This window comes from Oryctolagus cuniculus, chromosome 3 (assembly GCF_964237555.1).
Source record: "Oryctolagus cuniculus chromosome 3, mOryCun1.1, whole genome shotgun sequence".
In the NCBI taxonomy this organism is placed as follows: domain Eukaryota; kingdom Metazoa; phylum Chordata; class Mammalia; order Lagomorpha; family Leporidae; genus Oryctolagus; species Oryctolagus cuniculus.
Genome location: NC_091434.1, coordinates 157,274,986 through 157,295,715, shown reverse-complemented (window position 1 = coordinate 157,295,715; position 20,730 = coordinate 157,274,986). Strand labels below are relative to the sequence as shown.

Here is a 20,730-nt window from a genome sequence, read left to right as displayed (position 1 = left end):
GAACTTACCATCTTCTCCCTATGCCAGTGCCTTATCAATTATACTCCATCTCCATTGCCAGTTTAGCTCTCTTATCAGTCACCCATTAGTCACCCAAGTTAGGAATAACTTCTGATTTCTCCTACTCCCTCAGGCCAGAAATTAGACAGACTATTTTTGGTATTTGTCCACCCATCTTTTATGCTTGTTGTCTCTGTCCTGGTTTGGGTGGTCCTTAAACAGTTCTTACCTGACTTCTGGAAAAATCTCCTTTTTTTTTTTTTTTGACTAAGTCCTCTTCAAATACCAGACTTAACTACATAAAACAAAAATGAATCTCTTCAGTCCTCTCTTTCAAATCTTTCCATGGGTTTCATTCACCTAAAAGATAAAGTCTGAGCTCCTACCATGATATGCTGGTATGTGCTTTTACTCAATTCTATTTCCTAACAGGTTCCACAACAAGTTCTACAATGTAAACAATCACTTGTGATTCCCTGATAGCATCAGGTGATTTCAGAGCTAATTTGATTCACATTGTTCCATGGGGTTACAGTGAAACATCCTTCTGTCATCACACTATTACCTTGATCCAGAGCCTATTTGTCTTTCAACAATCAAATTTAATTATTTTTAAGAAGAAGTTCATTTAATTCTTTGGTTGGGTTAACTGCCCCTTCTTGGTGTGATGAAAATATCCTATTTTAGGGGTGGGTGTTGTGACATAGCAGATAGGGCTACCACCTGCAATGCTGCCATCCCGTATGGGTGCCAGTTTGGGTGTCAGCTGCTCCATTTCTGATTCAGCTGCCTGCTGGTGCTCCTGGAAAAAGCAGTGGTGGATGAATCAAGTGCTTGGGTCCCTGCCACCCACATGGGAAACCAGGAAGAGGCTCCTGGTTCCTGGCCCAGGTCATTGTGGCTGTTTGGGGAGTGAACCAGCAGATGGAAGATTTCTCTCTCTCTCTCTCTGACTTTCAAATAAAGAAATCTTACAGAAAAAAAATCCTTTTTATATCTCTAACATCTCTAACATGCCATTAACATATTGTTTCCAAGAAGGAGGTACCTTTCTCTGAAGGGAGGAGAGAACTTCCACTTTGACTATGACCTTGTCTAAATAAGATAAGAGTCGGTGAACTCAAAAGGCTTCCATAGCCTTGGAAACTCATGACTGGAGCATAGGGAGATTACTGATGCCATGAACAGGAGTGTCAATTTGTAAAGTCAACAACAGGAGTCACTGTGCACTTACTCCTCATGTAGGATCTCTGTCCTTAATGTGCTGTGCATTGAGATTTAATGCTATATTGAGTACTCAAACAGTATTTTTCACTTTGTGTTTCTATGTGGGTGCAAACTGTTGAAATCTTTACTTAATGTATACTAAACTGATCTTCTGTATATATAGAAAGTTGAAAATGAATCGTGATATGAATGGAAGGGGAGAGAGAGCGGGAAAGGGGAGGGTTGTGGGTGGGAGGGAAGTCATTGGCGGGAGGAGGCCAATGTAGTCCATAAGCTGTACTTTGGAAATTTATATTCATTAAATAAAAGTTAAAAAAAACATATTGTTTCCTAATACAGGTTTTCATGACTTACTCTTTGGTTGCAATGTCTCAAGAACAGAGAGCGTATCTTAACTTATTTTTGCATCATCATTGTTTTGTTCAAGAAATGAACTCACCAAATGTTGGATGACTAAATTTAAATAAAAGGTTGAGGTGATTGTAATGGAGGAGAAGATTTGGGAGGGTATTTAGTTTGTGGATAGGACTTGGTAACTTGCTGGTTGTAGGATGGTAAGGAGTGGGAGAAAGATAATCAGAAGTCAGGGATAGCTCTGGTTTGTAAAATGACAGTGCAATATAGTAAATCAGGGAATACCAGAGGAGAAGAAAGCTTAAAGGGGATATCAGTTCTCCCTCTGGAGGACACGTGATTTTTGAAATGCTTAGGGGAGTCCTATACACTCCTAGCCCGCTTTGCAGCAGTAGTATAATGCCTAAATAGAGTAGGTACTAAAAAACATCTTTTGAATACATTGATACATTGTACTTATTAACTATCAAAAATAGCTGAGGGGTGGGCCTTGTGGCATAGTGGGTTAAGCTGTTGCCACTTTGTGTCAGCTTCTGATACAGCTTCCCACTAATGTGCACCTGGGAGGCAGAAGTTGGTTCAAGTTCTTGGGTCCCTGAATCATGGAATCAGATAGAATTCTGGGCTCCTGACTTCAGCCTGGCTCAGCCTTGAGCATTTTGGGAATTTGGGGAGTGAACCACTGGATGGAAGATGTCTCTCTCTCTGCCTTTCAAGTAGATGAAAAATGAAAGTAAAAATAGCTATGCTAATAGTTCAATTTTAAGATTTTTTAATCAGATAACTATGCTTGTATCATTTGTCTTTCCCTCAGATCAGTTTCCTAGATAGACAGATTTAAATGTTTATTTTTATTCACTCTTTTTAGATAATAAATTTTTAAGGTTTCAAGTAAACTTTTATTTATGAGAAAAATTTTATTTCTAGATTAGATAATCTTTTGCTTACTTAAAATTATAACCAGAATAAGTTTAAACAATAATGGAAAATTATCTCTAAAAAAAGAACTGAAAGTGCCTTTCTTTTCTTCTTCCTGCCATAGCAGAATCAAAGGAAACCTGTTGGTATTAGGGCTGGGCAGTGTTGCCAAATGATTTTGGTTGGCCGAGTCAAAGGCTGTAGCTACATTTGCCAGAAAATGAAGATATTATATGAGGTCTGTAAAACTTATTACACTAATTAATAATCGCCTAACTATTCGTTGTGGACTTTCATCTTCTGCAAGTAGCTTTGGGATGATAATATTACTGAACCCCGTCCAGGTTTTAGCTTGTTCACAATAGCTGTTTGTCACATAACTAAAGGCATCATCCAAAACCTCTCTTGGGCAAGAGCTACCTGGATTCTGTTTGTTGTCTTGTGTAAACACTAGGAAAACAAAATTCCATTTCCACTCATGAAGAGAAACACCTGCTTTTCTAATCAGCAGGAACCTTTAGTCAAAACTGATGCACACCAGTTGGGAAATTGTTTATAGATTTGTGGTGACAACACATTCTCCTTCGGTTCCTTGGCAGATAAAGAAGATGATGCTCCAAGACCTTTAATCTCACCTGTGGCAACAAGAGTTTGCTCAGGTAGGTTTGCTATATTGGTGATAGAACTCCAACTACAAACCAATGAAGAAACCTCAAGATTTTACTGTAATGACTGTACAAATTCTTTTCAGGTATCCTTCAATCTCTTATGGGAATAGCTTAACTGAAAAGCAGAAGATTCAAGGCCCCAAGCCAAAGTTCTTATGGTCTGTTTCCAATTCTTGCTGTTATTTTATGGTAAACTTTCTTTGCCAGTCTCATGAGATGAGCACAGAAGAAGAGATAGTTATCAATAGAATTTTACCCTTTAATGTTTTGCACGAGATCAGTAATTGACTTTTTCCTGGCTTGCTACATTCATCATCAAACCTTCCTTTACAAGGAGTTTTAGACTTTCTTGACTGTTTGCAATAAGCTGACATTGATTTAAGATGTTAGGAGATGGTTTAGAAAGATTATAAAACATCAGTGTCAGCACTAGAGACTTCCTGAAGTACAAGGGGTACAAATTGTTCAAGAGTTAAGCAACAATTATGCCTAAGCAATGAATGGGTTTAGAGATTTTATAAAGAGAGTCAGTTGAGAAACATGATCTTATCTTCTCTCTGTTTCTGGAAAGGCAAATGCTCTCTGAAGCATTGTTTCAGCTTAATCATGAAAACTCAAAGCTGGATAGCATGACACTGGAACCAACTGAGATAATTTAGGGAAGTCCAATGTGGCATGCCTTCAGTGTAGCATACCTTATAAACAGAGCTTAAAAAGCAATTTCTGCAGGATAATTATAAGAAATTATAAAATCAAATAGGTTAAGTAACTTTGCCTGATGTGTTTATATCATTATTTTTGCAAATTAAGGATAGTTTTTATTAGTAATAATTATAAACCAATATTCTAGTGCTGATAGTTCAAAAAGTCTTTTTTTTTTTTTTTTGGTGGTTTTAAAATTCCATGACTATTGTTATAAACAGCTTGACATTGTGGCAGGAGATACGTGTAATACAATCATGTGGGAAGGGCATCTTCTGTTTTTAATTGGAGCCATGCTGGAAATCATTGAGGACATTTCCTTTTTAGACTTTCAGAACACTAAAGCTGAAAGAGAAAAGCAGACACTCTTCCTCCACCCCAAATACTAATTGAAGACACATTATATAAACATAAATAAATAACTTTTCTAAAAGAGGCAAAAAAAAAAAAAACCAATCTGCATGTTGTCTTTCAAAGTTCCCATTTTCTGTGGTTTTGGCAACCACTGGCTTGTTTTTATGGCCAAGTGGGATCCTGGGCTGGCTCAGATGAAAGTTCATTGTTTCTTTTTCTTTTAGGTTATCTGTTCTTGTGTTCCCAAATTTTGACTTTTTGCAATAGTATAAGAACTCTGAGAGTGGTATATTTTCTTATTAAGGAAATTAGTAGACACATAGTATCTCTTGCAGCTTAAAATATATTCTGCAGCACCATGGCCAAGTTTCAAACTGCTGTATCAAATGCAAAATGCCACGTTCTCTACTGTGGCTGCTGGCTCTCACATGTCTCATATGAAATTCCCTTGGTCATATAAAAGGATTATGTGAATCCATTAGGAAATCACAGAGAAAAGCCAGTGCAGTATCAATAACTTCTTGAGTATTTGTATGAATCTGGGACTGAGATGGATTCTGACAGTCAGATAACAGTTGCAAAACAGGATCAGAAGAAAGCTGTAGTTGTCAGCTCACTAGCCAACCCACTAATGAATGTGTTCTGATTTACCAAGGGAGCAAAGAAAGAATGAGCGAATCAGTGTTAGATAGGAAGATAAAGTAGGCACGCTCCATCTCAATTTCAACTGAAGTTCCTGAGACCTGTAACCAAACAATAGTCCCAAGCATCGTCTGCAAAACCTATGCAAGACTTGCAAAAGTGTGTACAGAATCCAGTTTTGCAAGCCCTTGTCTCATCAAGAATTGTGAGATGAGGAAGACCAAAGAGAGAACATCCATGTGAATTTTCCAAATGCTTTGTGAAGCTTCTTTGGGGATCTGTTTCGTCCTTGCTTTAAACCATATGAAAGGGGCCTTCAAGAGACCAGCTTGGAGATTTAAGGTCTGGAGAGTAGTAAAACTAGTAGCAGACACTGTGACTACTGCAACTAGAGACTGGCTTTAATGTGACATGGACTAAGAAAGCAAGAGGAAGAGCAAGACAAAGAAGGTTTCATTGGCAACTAGTAATATTTCTAATAACAAGCAGTAGAGCAAGGTTGCATGAGTGTTTCTGTTGACCAAATGCAAGCAACTAAGAATACATTGCAAGCCTAATGCCAATTTGAATACTTTCCAAGAGGATGCCTGGAGTGACAATGTGACTTCCAACAGAGTGATGGACACTTGGATGTCAAGGGGCCAAAGATGGAATCCAGCTGCACAGGAGTTTGCCTTTATCAAGGAAGTTGTAGCCAGAAGGTCCCAGTGGGGGTCTCTTCCAGGAACTTCACAAAAGCACTCTCAAAGTAGAAAGTAGCACTCTATACACAGGAAGTGTATCACTGGCTCATGCATATACAGTCACGAAAGATATTTCTTGTCCTTATATCCCTGCTCTACTCTGATTCAATGCAGAAAAGATGAGATAGTGGCAAAGCAAGATGGGGACAAATCAAAGAAGCCTCTCACATTCTGTTTCTTGCTTCAAGCTTTGAGGGCTGGAAAATTTTATTTATTTATTTTTAAAGATTTCTTTATTTGTGTGGCAGGGAGACACAGATAGAGAAGAGACAGAGAGGATTTTCCATCTACTGTGTGACTCCACAAATACTCCCAATAGCCAGGGCACAGTCAACCTGAAGCCAGGAGGCAGGAATTCCATCCAGATCTCCAACACGGGTGGTGGAGGCCCAAGTACTTGGCTCATCATCTATTGCCTCCTATCCACATTAATAGGAAGCTGGATTGGAAGCAGAGGCAGAACTCCATCCTACACACTGAATACAGGATTATGTATCCTGAGCAGCCACGTACTCCTCTTTGCCACAATGCCCACCTTAGGACTAGACAAATTTAGTACTGATGGAATACTCTCATGCCTGAAAGTGATTGAAGAAGTTTTACTGTCTGAAAATGACTGTAAACTTAAGGAATCCACACAAGACTTTATTCAAGTGACAGGGAGGAAATAAACTACAGAGAAATTTGATAGAAAAAGAATAACATTGTTTTCTCCTATCACCTTTTCAACAATGCCTATTTAATTACTGGTTAGAAATAAAGTCAGTATTACTCTTAGGGGAAAACACACACACACACACACAAAAACAAAACAACAACAAAAAACCTAGTCAAAGCACATGTCTTCTTGTTATGCCATGGATAAACCAATGAAGCAAAATCATTTGTGGGGCCGGCGCTATGGCACAGTAGGTTAATTCTCCTCCTGCGGTGCCGGCATCCCATATGGGCACCAGTTCTAGTTCCAGCTGCTCCCAGGACTAGATCCAGCTCTCTGCTATAGCCTGGGAAAGCAGCAGAAAATGACTCATGTCCTTGGGCCCCTGTACCAGTGTGGAAGCTCCTGGCTCCTGGCTTTGGATCAGTGTAGCTCTGGCTGTTACGGCCATCTGGGGAGTGAACCAGTGGATGGAAGATCTTTCTATCTGTCTCTCGCTCTCACTGTCTGCAACTCTACCTCTCAAATAAATAAATTTTAAAAAATCTAATAAAAGAAATCATGTGTTTTTTTGACACATTAAATAGATGAGATTTTCAAGCTGCCTACACTGAAGGATTTTGCCACCTTCTTTGGATGAAATTTCTGATAAGAAGATCAGAAGAAGTCTATTAGAGAAAGTCCCCAGTCTTCAGGTTCCTGCCTTCCTGGCTGCATTGACCAATGCCTCTAGTTTTGAACCATACACATAAATACTAATTATTTTTATCACTTCATTTTTGTAGAGCTTAAGTTATAATTACTACCTGCTTTGGCTGAGTGAGGATGAACACATCCTTTAATTTCCTCTTGCCATCATTTTTTTCCCTTGCAAAATGAGACTGTACATGCAATTAAAACTACAACAAAATTTTTTAAAAAAATCAAAAGCCATAAACATTGTAGTCAGCATAAATACCTCATGGAAATGACATCCACAGTTCCCCTGCAGAAACTCTTTGTATCGCCCCATTGTTATAGTGAATGTGTCAACTACTTCATAGCCATATTTTTTTGCAGCATCCAGAATAATCAAATTTTCTTTCCACAGGTTCTGTACTTCACCCTGTATGGCAAAGCAGAAGAGTGAGGATTTTATTAACAAAGGATTATTTTATGACTGAATGACCAGGCAGAAATCAGGTAAAGGGCATCTTTTTTTTCTAAACACAGATTGATCATATTTTGAGATATAGAATTTCATGTACATTTCTTAAATAAAAATGTGTTCTGATTTTTTCACAAAAAAATAAATGTAACTATTTATTATACACAACATATCAATATCTACAGTGACACACAATTTTTAACTTTTCCTTCCTTAAAAAGTGGTTAAACTTGTTGCCCCCCAAAATTTAAAATTTTCAGTTTAAAAAAAATTGTAAATAACAAGTACAAATCTCCTCTAAGAATTTGTATTTTTGTTCACTTAGTCACTTGACTATTAATTAGTTTCTGCTTTGTGCTTATCTTTTGCTGAGGGACAGGAATACAAGGATACATATGTCATTGCTTCTCTGCTGTTAAGACACCACATTCTAATGGGAGAGACTGATATATAAACAGTAAGTCTCTTATTGGAGAAAAACCTACCACTCAACAGGACTAGTAGAAGCAAGGGAGTAGCTCTCTCAAGGGCAGGGGGCAGCAAGACAGGGAGGCTTCATGAGTGAGTTCCTATCAGTGTTGGGTGAGATTTTACTTGGAGATGGGTGGGGAAAGAGAAAAGAGGGGTGTGCTCTGGGGAGTAGTAGCATTGAGTGAAGGCTCCAGCTGCTGCTTCTTTGGATCACATTACTCCCTCCCTCCCCTACCATGTTCCAGGCAACGATCCCGCATGGCTGGAGTTCTAGTTCAGGTCCACTCTGGCAAGGGGGCAGGGAGGGAGAAAGGACAATTCCACCAACAACCCTAGGTCCAGGACTTCTCTATGGCATGGCCAAGAGTTCTCAGAACTGAGCTGCAATCTGAGACTCTTCCTACCCAGCCTATCTTTCTTTCTCACCTTTCCTATTAGATACATTATAGCCAAACACAGTTACCAACACATAGCTGGCCTGAAAAGTATATGAGGTTCAAGACTGAGTGATGCACTGGTCTGGAACTTGCTCTTTATCCTTTCCAGGCATTCCCCTAATGAATCCCTACTCAGTTGCTCTTGCTTTGCTGTGGGTTTCATGGAAACTCCAGACTCACATGAGGGGGTGGAGAGGATCTCATTCCCTTTTCTAAGGCAAAAATGATTTTTAATTTTTATTTTATTTGAGGATTTATTTAATTGAAAAGCAGAGAGAGAGAGAGAGAGGATTCTTCCATCTGCTGGTTCACTCCCCAAATGGCCGCAATGACTGGGGCTGGGCCAGGCCGAAGGCAGGAGCCAGGAGCTTCCTCCAGGCCTCTGACATAGGTGCTGGGGTCCAAGCACTTGGGTCATCTTCTACTGCATTCCCAGGCCCAGTAGCAGGGAGCTGGATGGGAAGTGGAATAGCCAGGACTCCAACCAGAGCCCACATGGGATGCCAGCTCTACAGGCAGTGCCTTTATCCACTATGCCACAATGCCAGCCCTGTGATTTTTGATTGTACAGGTGAAAAAGCAAACAATGAGTTGCATTTGTAAATCCAACTACTACCATGTAAAATAAGCAGTGCAAAGACATCTAATTTCCTCTCTTTTGCATGTGCTTGCATGCCTATTTTTAGGTGACATTCAAGGAAGAATGTTTCCCTCAAAATAAAGGCACTGAATAGAAAAGGCTCATAAAGGATCTGGAGGGAGAGAGAGACAGATGATGATTCGTTCATTCTGTGCCTCAAAGAGTAAACAAGAGTATTGTGTGGTCTGCTCCCTATTGTTTGTGGCCTTTTGCTTGTCCAGTTACAAGTACTTTCTCAACTTTTCCATGTCTAATGACAGGCGGTTCATGGAACTTTAAAGTAAGCACTTTCTAGAACAAGATCAGTTACGTGGGAAACAGACTCGTAAGCAGAGATTTGCATTCACGAGGCGTATAGGGCAGTGTTCTTGAGGTCAACACCCATGAAAGAGCATGGGAAGAACCAGGCAGGGAGAGAAGTTGAGTTGCACTGCAGAGTGGTGGAGGCTTAAACCCATCTCACTGGGAGTTCTAGAGCTCGGATGGCCCTTCTGGATGGCCCACACCAGGAAAGGGGCTGAAGCTTACTATTTCTGCACAAGCAAGTGGGTCTGTGTGGCAAAAGACGATTCCTGCTGGGACACTGATGTGAATCATCATTAAGATGGGGGCGGGGCATGATTTGGGGCATCCAAATCATAAAAAAGTTCACTCCTTTATTGCTGCACCAGGTATTTTTGAATGAGTGCTATGTGCCAAGAATTGTGTTTGGCATTTGGGGTATGGAGTGAGCCATGGGAGCTCTTCCCCATCTGCATGTCCTTGTTCTCACCAAGATCGCAGTCCACAGGGTGCAATCAAAGATTGCACAGACTCTGTGACAGGAGCAAGGCCACGGACACTAATACAGGAACTCAAGGAAAGAGTGGCCCATCTAGTCCAATGTGTCAAGAAAGTCTCCCAAGGGCAGCAGCATTTAAAGTAGCAGTCAGGGGGTGCTGGGAGAGTGATATCCGGGAAGAGGAAGCAGTGGTTTCAAAGCCTAGAGGTGACAGAACAGGTGTTCCTGAGAAGCTGAGCTTTGTGTGGAGTGTGGGTGGGTGTGTTCGTGCTCACATGGATGCACATGTGTGCACTGGTAGCAAGAGCAAGGCTATGGAGGAGAGCAGATAAGGAGTTCAGATTTATGTTCTGCCTTTCCTTGCAATTATCCACGACTCTTTCTCTTGTTTGTCTTAGGTCTGTCTCCCTCCTTTTGGTTTGAAAAGATTGCTGAACACCAGCAAAGCTCTGGTGGCAGGCCTCATGTTAAATAGAGTCTGGCCCATAGGAAGTGCTGAGATGTACTGATTCTGGGTTAGTGATCTGCATGTAAGCAGGGGCCACAAGTACCCCAGGTGCTGTGAGAAGTTGCAATCAGAGTTACCAGAGCTACCAGAATCCTGAAGAAGGAACTGACATTGTTACCTGTCGCCTTTAAACCATGTTAAAGGGGACTCAATTCATAATTCATTGGCAAAAATTATCAAAGGTCTTTTGTCCTGATCCCCAGTGGCCTTAAATCTTCCAGTTACCTCAGTGGTTAAATGCCTCAACTCAATTGCCCCCTGGACCCCAGAATGCTAAATTCAAGGCTTTACATGACCACTTTTTACCAGTTGTCCTGTTCTGTATCACAGAAGATTTGGCATCCAAGTAGGTAAAGTCTGAGAAAGGAGGAGGGCCATGTGTATGTTGCTGGGGAAAACGAAGAGCATCCGACACAGACACAAAAATTGACCTGCACATCTTCACATTTTAAGTGGCCCATGTTCTGTCCCCCTGAGCCACAGCTGCCCATGAACTCTCCTCACTTGAACAAGAACTGCAAGAGAGCTGGTTCTCTTGCCTGCAGATGTTGCCTTTCTTTCCTGTTCAGACTTCCATTCATTGCTGAGACTAATCTACTATCTTCTAGGAGAAGTGGTCAGAGGCCTCTAACCCCTTTCGTTTATGAATATCCTACCAGAGGAAAAACCAATGATACTACTTCAAAGGTTCTTTTTTAAAAAAGCAATCGGTCAGAAATCGTCTTCAAAAAGACCACTTTTCCCAAAGGACTCATTGATATTGACAATTTCGTCTGTGGTTCCAGAAGGAACCTAAAAGAAAGGAAGACCATTTTTATGTAGCTTTTTTTCATTTTTAAAGCTGTATGAAACATTAGCATTGTAAGATATACTTAAGGCATAATCTCTGTCAGATACGCCCTGTTCATTATTTCTGTGTAGTCTGGCACATCCTTTCTTCTTTTATGAATCTAATGCATTATTTACAACACATCCATGGGGTATGGGCCCCTTGTCTCCAGGAATAATTATAATTTATTTCAAAGAATAGTCCTTAAGAATATTATCTCCTTTTCTTCTTATGAAGGTGAATGAGTTTTATATGGTACCATTTGGGTCCTTTTCTAGTAGAAATTCTTATAGGGAGCATAGAGGAAATGGGCTTACCTGTGTTAAGAAATGCACCCCATCCACTGGCAGATGAAATCCAATTCCCAGAGTTTTGATGATCACTAGGATGTTGAGTAAATTTTCCCTGAATGAAATGATCAGAATGCTAAAGTTACACACTTGAATTACAGTTCTAGATGTTTGTTGTTTACATAAACCAATAGAGCAGAGTTCTTTTTGAATGTTAAGATTGGCAGATAGGACTAAATTCTTGTTTTTATCAATTTGAGGAATATTAGGTCTTCTCTATGGGTAGACTCTTATATGTCAGGGAACATGTTTCCATCTATGGTAAATGCAAATTTAGACACTGGAGGGCTGAGTGGTGATTTGGATACAAAGGTATTTTGGAGTATTTTAAATTAGACTTCAAGCACTCAATTTTTAAATTACAAGTTGTTCTTCAAATAAAATCTGGACAAAATTCAATCACTTTTAAATTTAGAATACTAGTAACAGCTATTGTTGCAGAAATTTACCTCTTCAAAACCTCGTGAATAATTTGCAGGTGATTGGAATTAAGCCACTGAACACCACCAACAACCAATACAGTCTGGCCAGTATTCTCCAGGGGACGTGATCTAAAATCCAGAAAGAAAAACAACACATGTTGCCTTACAACAGATGGTAAACATTTTAACTGCATTGCCTCACATTTCACTGAACCATATCTGGCTTCCTGATCACAGGATCTCCCTGTCATTTCCAACTCATTTTCAGCCACATTACTTGGAATCTAAACTTTTCAGCACATTTGATATACTGTGAGCAATTATGACTACTAGTCAAACATCAGTGCAGTGTGGCATTGTGCCTTCATAATGCGTCCATTATACCTTTGCAAGAGATGTTCAAGTGCTTTTTCAAATGTTGGTCTCAATGAAGGGCTTATCCAGAACTGAGGGTAGTAGGAATAACTGATCAAAGTCTTCCCACTGTTGACGTTGTGATACAATTTAGTGCCATGCACTTTCTGCCATTCCTGCAATGTTTCATTCACTCTTTCAATCAGATAGTACATGATACCTCTGTTGGTTGAATCTCCAATGAAAAGGATCTGTAAATTAAGGAAAATAAATTTGCTTTCAAATCTCATGTTTACATGGTTCAGGAGGTAGTCTAAAAGAAATACATTTTTGAACACCCATAAAGCTAGGTGTCTAATTGTTTGAAGGACAGCTCCTCACTCTGTTAGATAACATTCATCATGTTCTTCAACACTGTACCTTTTTTTGCTTTCATTATTCCTGGTAATAACACTATCATTAATTCTAGTTTAAACCTTTTTGCTTTTTGTTATCTTCAATGCGTCTATCTTCCTTACATCTTCCATTTCTCATCCAATCAGCTTAGCAAATTTGATTGATTCAAATAGGTTTGGAGTATTTCAGTGCTCTTGGGACACTAAGAGATTTCCCAGTCTCTTTATTTTATAGCTGTGAAAGTTGAGACTCTACACAAGTATCATCAGAGATCATGCCACTATCTGCGAAAAGAGCCACAGGACTGGAATTTAATCTGAGCAGCAGTTTAGGTCTCAGAGTGCGTATTCCAGTGCTACTGGCTCTCAAGAGAAACCCCTTACCCCCATGACCTCCTGCCCATCCCCACCTGCACAGCCCTGTTTCAGGACCTCACCGCCTCACAGCTGCACTATGGTGATGCTCTCTCAGTGGCTCCTCCTACTGGCACAGTAGCTGCCCATCAATTCATTCTACACACAGTAATGATGGAACACATTTCCCACTGGCTAGTACTGGTTGTCTTAATTGCATATTCAACAATTTTATTGGCTCTTCATTTCCCACAGAATCAGGTATAAACTACTTTGTTTCAGATAACATTTACTAAATTTTTATTGCATAGAGGGCTTTGCTGGCTGAAAGATTTCACTTTGAGTCTGCACGGTTGTGAGGTTTGAATCATTATCTCCCTTTCACAGATGAGAAATTTGAGCTCAGGAGGATTAAAGCCATAAATCCAGTAAATGGCAAACACAGAACTCAAACCCATGTCCTTTGACTCAAGTGCAAGGTCAATGGCCCCATCTTCTTAATGTTTCCCCTCATATGAGTGTATTGGACTCTTACTTCTTCACTAAAAGCCATTTGCACTGAATGTTTTCCCTTGTGTTCATCTCTCTGTTTTGGAAGTTCCTCCATCCCAAATTCCCATCTGCCTACCTCCAAAGCTTACAAAAAGGCCACTTATCAACAGGTCTTGTCCAGTTAGTCAGAATTACCTTCTCTGTTCTCTGTGGATTTACTGCATTTGACTTCCATGACAGATTTGATCAAAGTCTACACACAATTATGGCTATTTGTGTCTGTGACATTTGTCTTATGTTCTATCAAGAAGTATCTGACATCACAGTCAGTTCCTAATTCTAGTATCCCCCCTAGCACCATGCATTCACTTTACAAATATTTATTGGATCAAATGCCAAAGGGACTTTTGTCACAGACAATCCCTGTCAATGTCTTTGGACAAGATTTAGTTCATTCTTCAGTGTTTTCTATTTTCTTTTGAGACTTCTCTTTCCATTACTCATGCCCATATTTCCTTCTGATTTTAATAGCAGGCATTGCCACTGTTTCTCAGGCACTTCTGCATTTATCTATCCATGAATTTGGTGAGACTCTACAAAGGTTTACTGTTCCCATGGAAAGTATGTCCAAGTAACTGAGGAGAAATCCAGAAAGCCTGTTCAATTTGCCTTCAGACCAAATACTGTAACCTTAAGCATGATAAGCTATACTGAATGGCATGAAAGGTCAGGGTTCCAGCCACTGAATCTCTCAAATTCCATTTGAGGCAATAAAATAATTCATGAACTTGGATTTCCTGCTATGAGATTTGCCTAAATTTCTAATATTTAAGGAGGAACTTTTAATGATCAGGAAAGCTCTTACTATCAGATATTAGCAATTATTCAACTCCACTTGTATTAGTGTGCTAAGACTGCAATAGCAAATTCCACAGACTGGATGCCTGCAACAACAGAAATTCACTTCCTCACAGCTTTGGAGGCTAGAAGTCCAAGATCAAGGGGCCAGCAGGATGGGCTCCTTTCGGGTCCTCTATGACTTACAGGAGGCTGTCTTCTCTCTCTGTGTTCACATAGTCTTTTCTCTGTTTGTGTCTCTGTCCTGATATCCTCTTTTTCAAAGTTTGTTTATTTATTTTTATTTGAAAAGGAGAGGGAGAGAGAGAGAGAGAGAGAGAGAGAGAGAGAGAGAGAGAGAGAATATCTTCCATCTGGTTAACTCCTTCAATGCCTCCAACAACCAGGGCTGAGTCAGGCAAAAGCCAGGCACCCAAAACTCTATCCAGGTCTCCATGTGGGTGCCAGGGACCCTAACTGGGTTATCATCTGCTGCCTCCCAGGGTGCACAGTAACAGGAAGTGGAATGCTAATATGGGATGCAGGTGTCCCAAGTGGCAACTTAACTATTACACTGAAGTCCCATCCCTTTAAAAATTTTATTTTGAAAATTTTATCCATTTGTAAGGGAGAGAGAGTGAGAACAAGAGTGAGAGTGAGACAGAGGTTAATTGCATTTTTCAGTGCTTCCAGTGTGCTCACCGTGCCTTGCTGGGAACTTCAAATTCATTTGCTCATTTAGAGAAAATGCTAAAGATAGAAGTGTTTAAATCTCAGTGGTCTCTCTCTCCCCTGCCCTTCCAGCCCTGCAACCAACTCCCCCAGCAGTACTTGAAGGGCTGCTGGAGATGGAAGGGTTTAAGAAAGATGGCCACTATGAGTGAACCAGCTCTCTCTGAACAGGTCCCCGTGTCCCCGCAGATGAGTAGTGGCTGGCAGGAGCTAAGTGGACTTGAGAAGGACCCATCACCACCATCATTTGCAAAGCAAATTTTTCTCAGTTGCAAGTATCTGGATAGCATTTTTGAATCGAATAAGCATAGTTTTGGGCAGACTCTTCTAGAGTGCTCTTTTATCTTCAGTGCCTTTCCATGCGTGGCAGATGGAAATGAGAAAGTGTGAAGAGGGAAATACAGTTGATATTGTAAGAATGGTTATTCTGTTAGTGAAACAGTTTTTGTGAGAGGTTAATTGGTATTCCAAACTGAAAGATTTCTAACTTAAAAGGTCAGCTCTTTTAGATGCACAGCATACAATTTAAAAATAATATCATGAATTAAAGACTATTCCTTCTAGCCACGTGATTTGTATTCAGTATTTAGATCATTCAAATACAGTGAATTTTAAAATATGAAATGTGTAGATGATTTGTTTTAAAGGACAACCACTACTTAAAAGGCCTACATTATCATAAATATGACCAGTCATACATTTTATAACTCTCTCCTTTAGAAATTATTGCCTTATGAGAGCATGCACACATTGGCATAAGCAAAGGGAAAATGTATAATTAAATACAAATACCAGCTAAACATTTATAAAAATAATCACCTCTAGTCATATGTATGACACTAAAATAGTTACCTCTGCCATCACAGTCAGATTTTAAAAGTTCAGTGATATTAGGAGTTAAGAGGTAAAGACACTCTTACACATCCTGATGTACAGGCACCATGAATGTACGGTGTTTATTGTTTGTTTGTTTGTTTCTCTTTTCCTTTTTTGTTTTGTTACCTGCTGAATCCTCAGTGACAAAAATGCTTTTTGCCTGGAACAAAAGTACCTTCTCGGCCGGCGCCGCGGCTCACTAGGCTAATCCTCCGCCTTGCGGCGCTGGCACACCGGGTTCTAGTCCCGGTCGGGGCGCCGGATTCTGTCCCAGTTGCCCCTCTTCCAGGCCAGCTCTCTGCTGTGGCCAGGGAGTGCAGTGGAGGATGGCCCAAGTGCTTGGGCCCTGCACCCCATGGGAGACCAGGAGAAGCACCTGGCTCCTGCCATTGGATTGGCGTGGTGCGCCGGCCGCAGCGGCCATTGGAGGGTGAACCAACGGCAAAGGAAGACCTTTCTCTCTGTCTCTCTCTCTCACTGTCCACTCTGCCTGTCAAAAAAAAAAAAAAAGTAGCTTCTCATTTGTTTCATAAATTAATTAAAACTTTGCTATTGTGTGTTTAAATTGGCAATGATTTAAGGAATTCCATTGCTAGGAAATATTTAAGGATGTCTATCAAAAAGTATTTTTAGAAACAAAATAAATTGGAAGAAACATAAATATATCAGAATAAATGACTGGTTTTTGTAAGTTATAATATACTTCTTCAATTTTCTTAGCTTTTAATAATGGTATTACATTAAGAATATACTATGGGGGAAGATTTCATGTTAACTTTTATAAAAAGCTGAGTGCAATCAGAATATTGATTATGATGGCATTTTTGCAAATGTAAAATATGTGGGTGTGTAGAAACATCCTAGAAAGTTAATTCTGATCCTTCTGATGTAATATCATGACAGTTTGTTCTTTTTGCTTATTTTATTTTCTAAAATCAATATATACTGATTTTTTATAATAATGAAAAATCCTAAAAGCAGTGACAGCAGTAATAATAAGTCCATTTTGCTTAAGAACATTTTGAAAATTCATATGAGAGTTAGTATAAATCAGTTTAAATAAATCTTATTTCTACTTATGGAGAAATGTGCTTTAAGAGTCAGATTAAGCACTAGTTCAATAAGGTCACCACAAGAATAATGCTACTTGTAATTTGTTTGCTTATAGCAACTTTATTCCAAAGACTGAATGGCATTTTCCTGTGCAGCATCTCCTTTCTGGTCCTTTGACACCATAAGCTGAGCCTGCTCCTGCATAGGTAGACTCTGGAGAGGAGCAGAAATGTCACTACCCTGGATGTGTCCTGAGGCTGCACCCCTGCTCGTCAGCTGAAGTAAGGATGTGTTTCCAAAAGTGTTGCCACTGTTCTATTCCCAACTCTACATGAAGTGTGAGCAAAGTGTTCATAGAGGGCCTGGAATTTTTCCGGCTCTTTTTCATATCATCATGGACCATGGGACCTGAACATATATCTTGTTCCTAGGTTGTACTAATGTCTGAGGTTGCTTTAAAATAAGCTTACTAAAAAACAAAAAAAGTTTATCATTATTTTCATTTCCAATTTCTCAATACTACAGTTCCTATATTAGATGGGATAGGTTAACTGCTATAACAAATTGTGTTAAGAAAAGGTAAAGTGGCTCAAACAAAACTGAAGCTTATTTATGTAAGAAAAATGGTCCTGAGGTTCCAGTCAAGTGTATATATAGTTGGGGGGGGGGCAGAAAGCTTATTCAGGAATATCAGGGTGGTTGGACTGTGACTTCCTTTTTCTTTGAATTTACTTGTTTATTATTTATTTGAAATGAAGAGAGAGAGAGAGAGAGAGAGAGACAGAGAGAGACAGAGAGAGAGAGAGAATTTCCCATCTTTTGGTTCACTCCTCAAATGTCCTCAATAGAAGGAGCTGAGTCAGGCCAAAGCCAAGATCAGGGAACTCAGTCTGGGTCTACAATGGAGGTGGCAACAATCCAGCTAATAGAGCCATCTCCTGCTGCCTCCCAAGGTGTGCATTAGCAGCAGGAAGTTGGGTCAGAAGTGGAACCTGGACTCAAACTCAGGGGCTCAAACATGGGAGGTGAGCATCCCAAGCAGCATCTTAATTGCTATTCCAAACACTCGCCTCAGGACTGAGACTTCTTGAGTTATGACTTCCAAGAACTCCCTGGTAATTGATATTTAGTTTGGGAAAGGAGGAAAAATGTAGGGTTTCTAGGAGCCAGCTCTGGAAGCTAGGCACTTCATGGCTGAACCTATTCCATAGGTTAGAACTTAGTCCAGTGCTCACACTGAGCAATATAGTCAAGTTCTAGACCAAGAAGAAGAGGGACTGAGTTTCATGACCCGAGTTTGTGGTCATCCCTACCCAATTCTCCTCCATACTAAGTCTTCCTAGGGAAACACTAAACCTTTACATTCTGTTTTTCCACCTATGAAATAGCAAAAGAGGAAAGTATTTGAAAAACTAAATTTATAATCCATATAATGCACAAAAGGACTTCTTACAGAAGCTGGCTCTCTGGAACAAATAATAGCAAGAAATACAATTTACTAGAAAAAAACTCAATCAAAACTGGGAATTTTTGATTTAAATATATAGAGATTTTCATTCAATTTTATTTCATCATGAATGGATGAAAATAATAACAGTAGAACTTAGATGTGTAAATATTTTACTCCATAACCTTCTTCTCCAGAGTCACCAAAGTAGCAAAAACACAGTTATAAAATTAAATTACAAACAAATGAAAAGAGAAGCCTGGGTGGCCACCAGGGTTGTGCAGTATGAGGGTAGTAAAATGCCTGCTGCTCATTACTGTCTCAGATTTTTCTGCTCTGATGAGGCTGAGGAAGAATTGGCTACATGTAGTATCAACAAACAGAAAGAAAACCATTTTCAAAATCATTTCCTTCCTTCTTCTCTTTCTTTCTGCATAGGGCTCTATGATCACTGTCTATAGAAATAGAAGCTCTCTATGGAAAGTGCATGTATATGCCAACTTAGGACTCAGCCCAGCTAACAGAAACCAACTGGGATCTTCCAAGAGGAAAAGTTATATAAATGTGCAGCTGATGCTACCTGCCCTTTGTCCTGAGAGTTTTCCTGTATACTGGAAAGCTTGCACCTTGGTATAAATTATAAGTAATGACGATGAGGTGAGGAGTCTTATTCATCATATCTAGTTCAGGGCCAACCATAGCCTGTGATTCTAGAAAACCATAAGATTGAGAATGACTACTTTCATAAGATAAAGGAACCATTTCTAGTTGAGCAAGTGGTGGTGGTGGTGGTGGTGGTGTAGCGTAATGGGTTAAATCACTTCCTGCGATACTGGTATCCCACATGGGTGAAGCTGGAGTCCTGGCTATTCCACCTCTGATCCACTCCCTAGTAATGTGTCTGGGAAAGCTGCAGATGATGGCTCTAGTACTTGGGCCCCTGACACTCACATGGCAGACTCAGCTCGAGATCCAGTTTCCTGGCTTTGATCTGTCTGGTATTTGGTTGTTGTGGCCATTTGAGGACTGAACCAGCGGATGAAAGATCTCTCTCTCCCTCTCTCTCTCTCTGTCTCTCCCGCTTCTCACTCCCCTCCCTGACACCCTTTCAATTATATATATATATATATATATGTATGTGTGTGTGTATGTATATATATATATAAAGCCTGGGCTAATTGAAGCAAGGAGTGGTTCAGTAACATGGAGCTGAGACTGATCAGATAGTTCATTTTATGGATGTCACGATGAAAATCCAGTTCAACAAAGCATCTCTCTGCAAAATGTGATGTGGTTTCAATGAATGTTTTTCAATCATGCATGTTAATTAAATTTGCTATTGATGAATAGCCAAAATGTTGTTTGGGGTCAAAAACAAATTTAAAATTGAGATTAGGAAAATCACTCTCAAACCCATGAAATTTTGCTAAAAACAAAAGCAAGTAACTATATAACATCACCTACAAATAGATATTCTAGTTGCATGGAAAACAATTATATGTCTATACACTGTATTGCCATTTTCCCTTAACTGTTGGTTGACTTACTGAGTGCTGAAGGGGGGTATCGTGTTTAAGTCCTCCTCTCCTAGAGTGAGGTGCACTCTGCCCACTCCCATTTATTGAAACTTACAGGCAACATGCTATCATAAAGGAATTCACATGTAAGTCAGAACATATTATTATAAATTATCTGCACTTCAAAAATTTAAACATCTTTAAGCCCATTATTTAATTTGAGTACATTACTTAAAATCTTGTTACATTTTCTGTTTTCATAAACACTGCCTTTTGATACTTGCTTTTATTAACTGCATTCTTCTTTCAGATATCTTAATACTCATACTCATCTAAATTCTGAACAGTTTTCAATCAATAGAAAGAGAGGAGAGGAGAGACAGGGAGAGCTCCCATCTACTGGGTTACTCCCCGAACACCTGTGATGGCCAGGGCTGAGCCAAGCTGAAGCTGGGAGTCAGAAGCTCAATCCAGGTATCCTGTCCCACATGAGTGGCAGGGTCCCAACTACTTAGCCATCACTATTACCTCCCAGAGAACACATCAGCAGGAATCAGGAGTCAGGAGCTAGAGCCAGGAATCAAACTCAGGTATTCTGATATGGGCATTGTCCAAACTGATAGATCTTAATTAGTAGCCCAAATGCTCACCTCTGAACTATATCTTATGTATTTCAGAGTGTGATTACAGATTATATCTTGATAAAATTTACAAATGCTCCATTCAGAGTTTATTAAGTAAGAGGTGGGTATCTAGACAAAAGTGTGAAAGCAAAATTGCAAATATTATTTCTTTTTCAATTGATTTTGCCTTGATTCAACA

The 20,730-nt window shown here is 39.7% G+C and overlaps 1 protein-coding gene across 1 annotated transcript in view; it reads right to left on the bottom strand.

Moving 5' to 3' along the window:
- Positions 1–20,730, bottom strand: part of CPED1 (cadherin like and PC-esterase domain containing 1) — a 335,522-nt gene that overhangs the window by 15,641 nt on the left and 299,151 nt on the right. Inside the window, exons 18-21 of the mRNA XM_008258284.4 lie at positions 12,236–12,456; positions 11,879–11,980; positions 11,397–11,484; positions 7,225–7,371 (exon numbers count right to left, since the gene is read on the bottom strand). Of these exons, the coding sequence (XP_008256506.3) occupies positions 7,225–7,371; positions 11,397–11,484; positions 11,879–11,980; positions 12,236–12,456 (558 nt within the window). The remainder of the gene's footprint in view (positions 1–7,224; positions 7,372–11,396; positions 11,485–11,878; positions 11,981–12,235; positions 12,457–20,730) is intronic.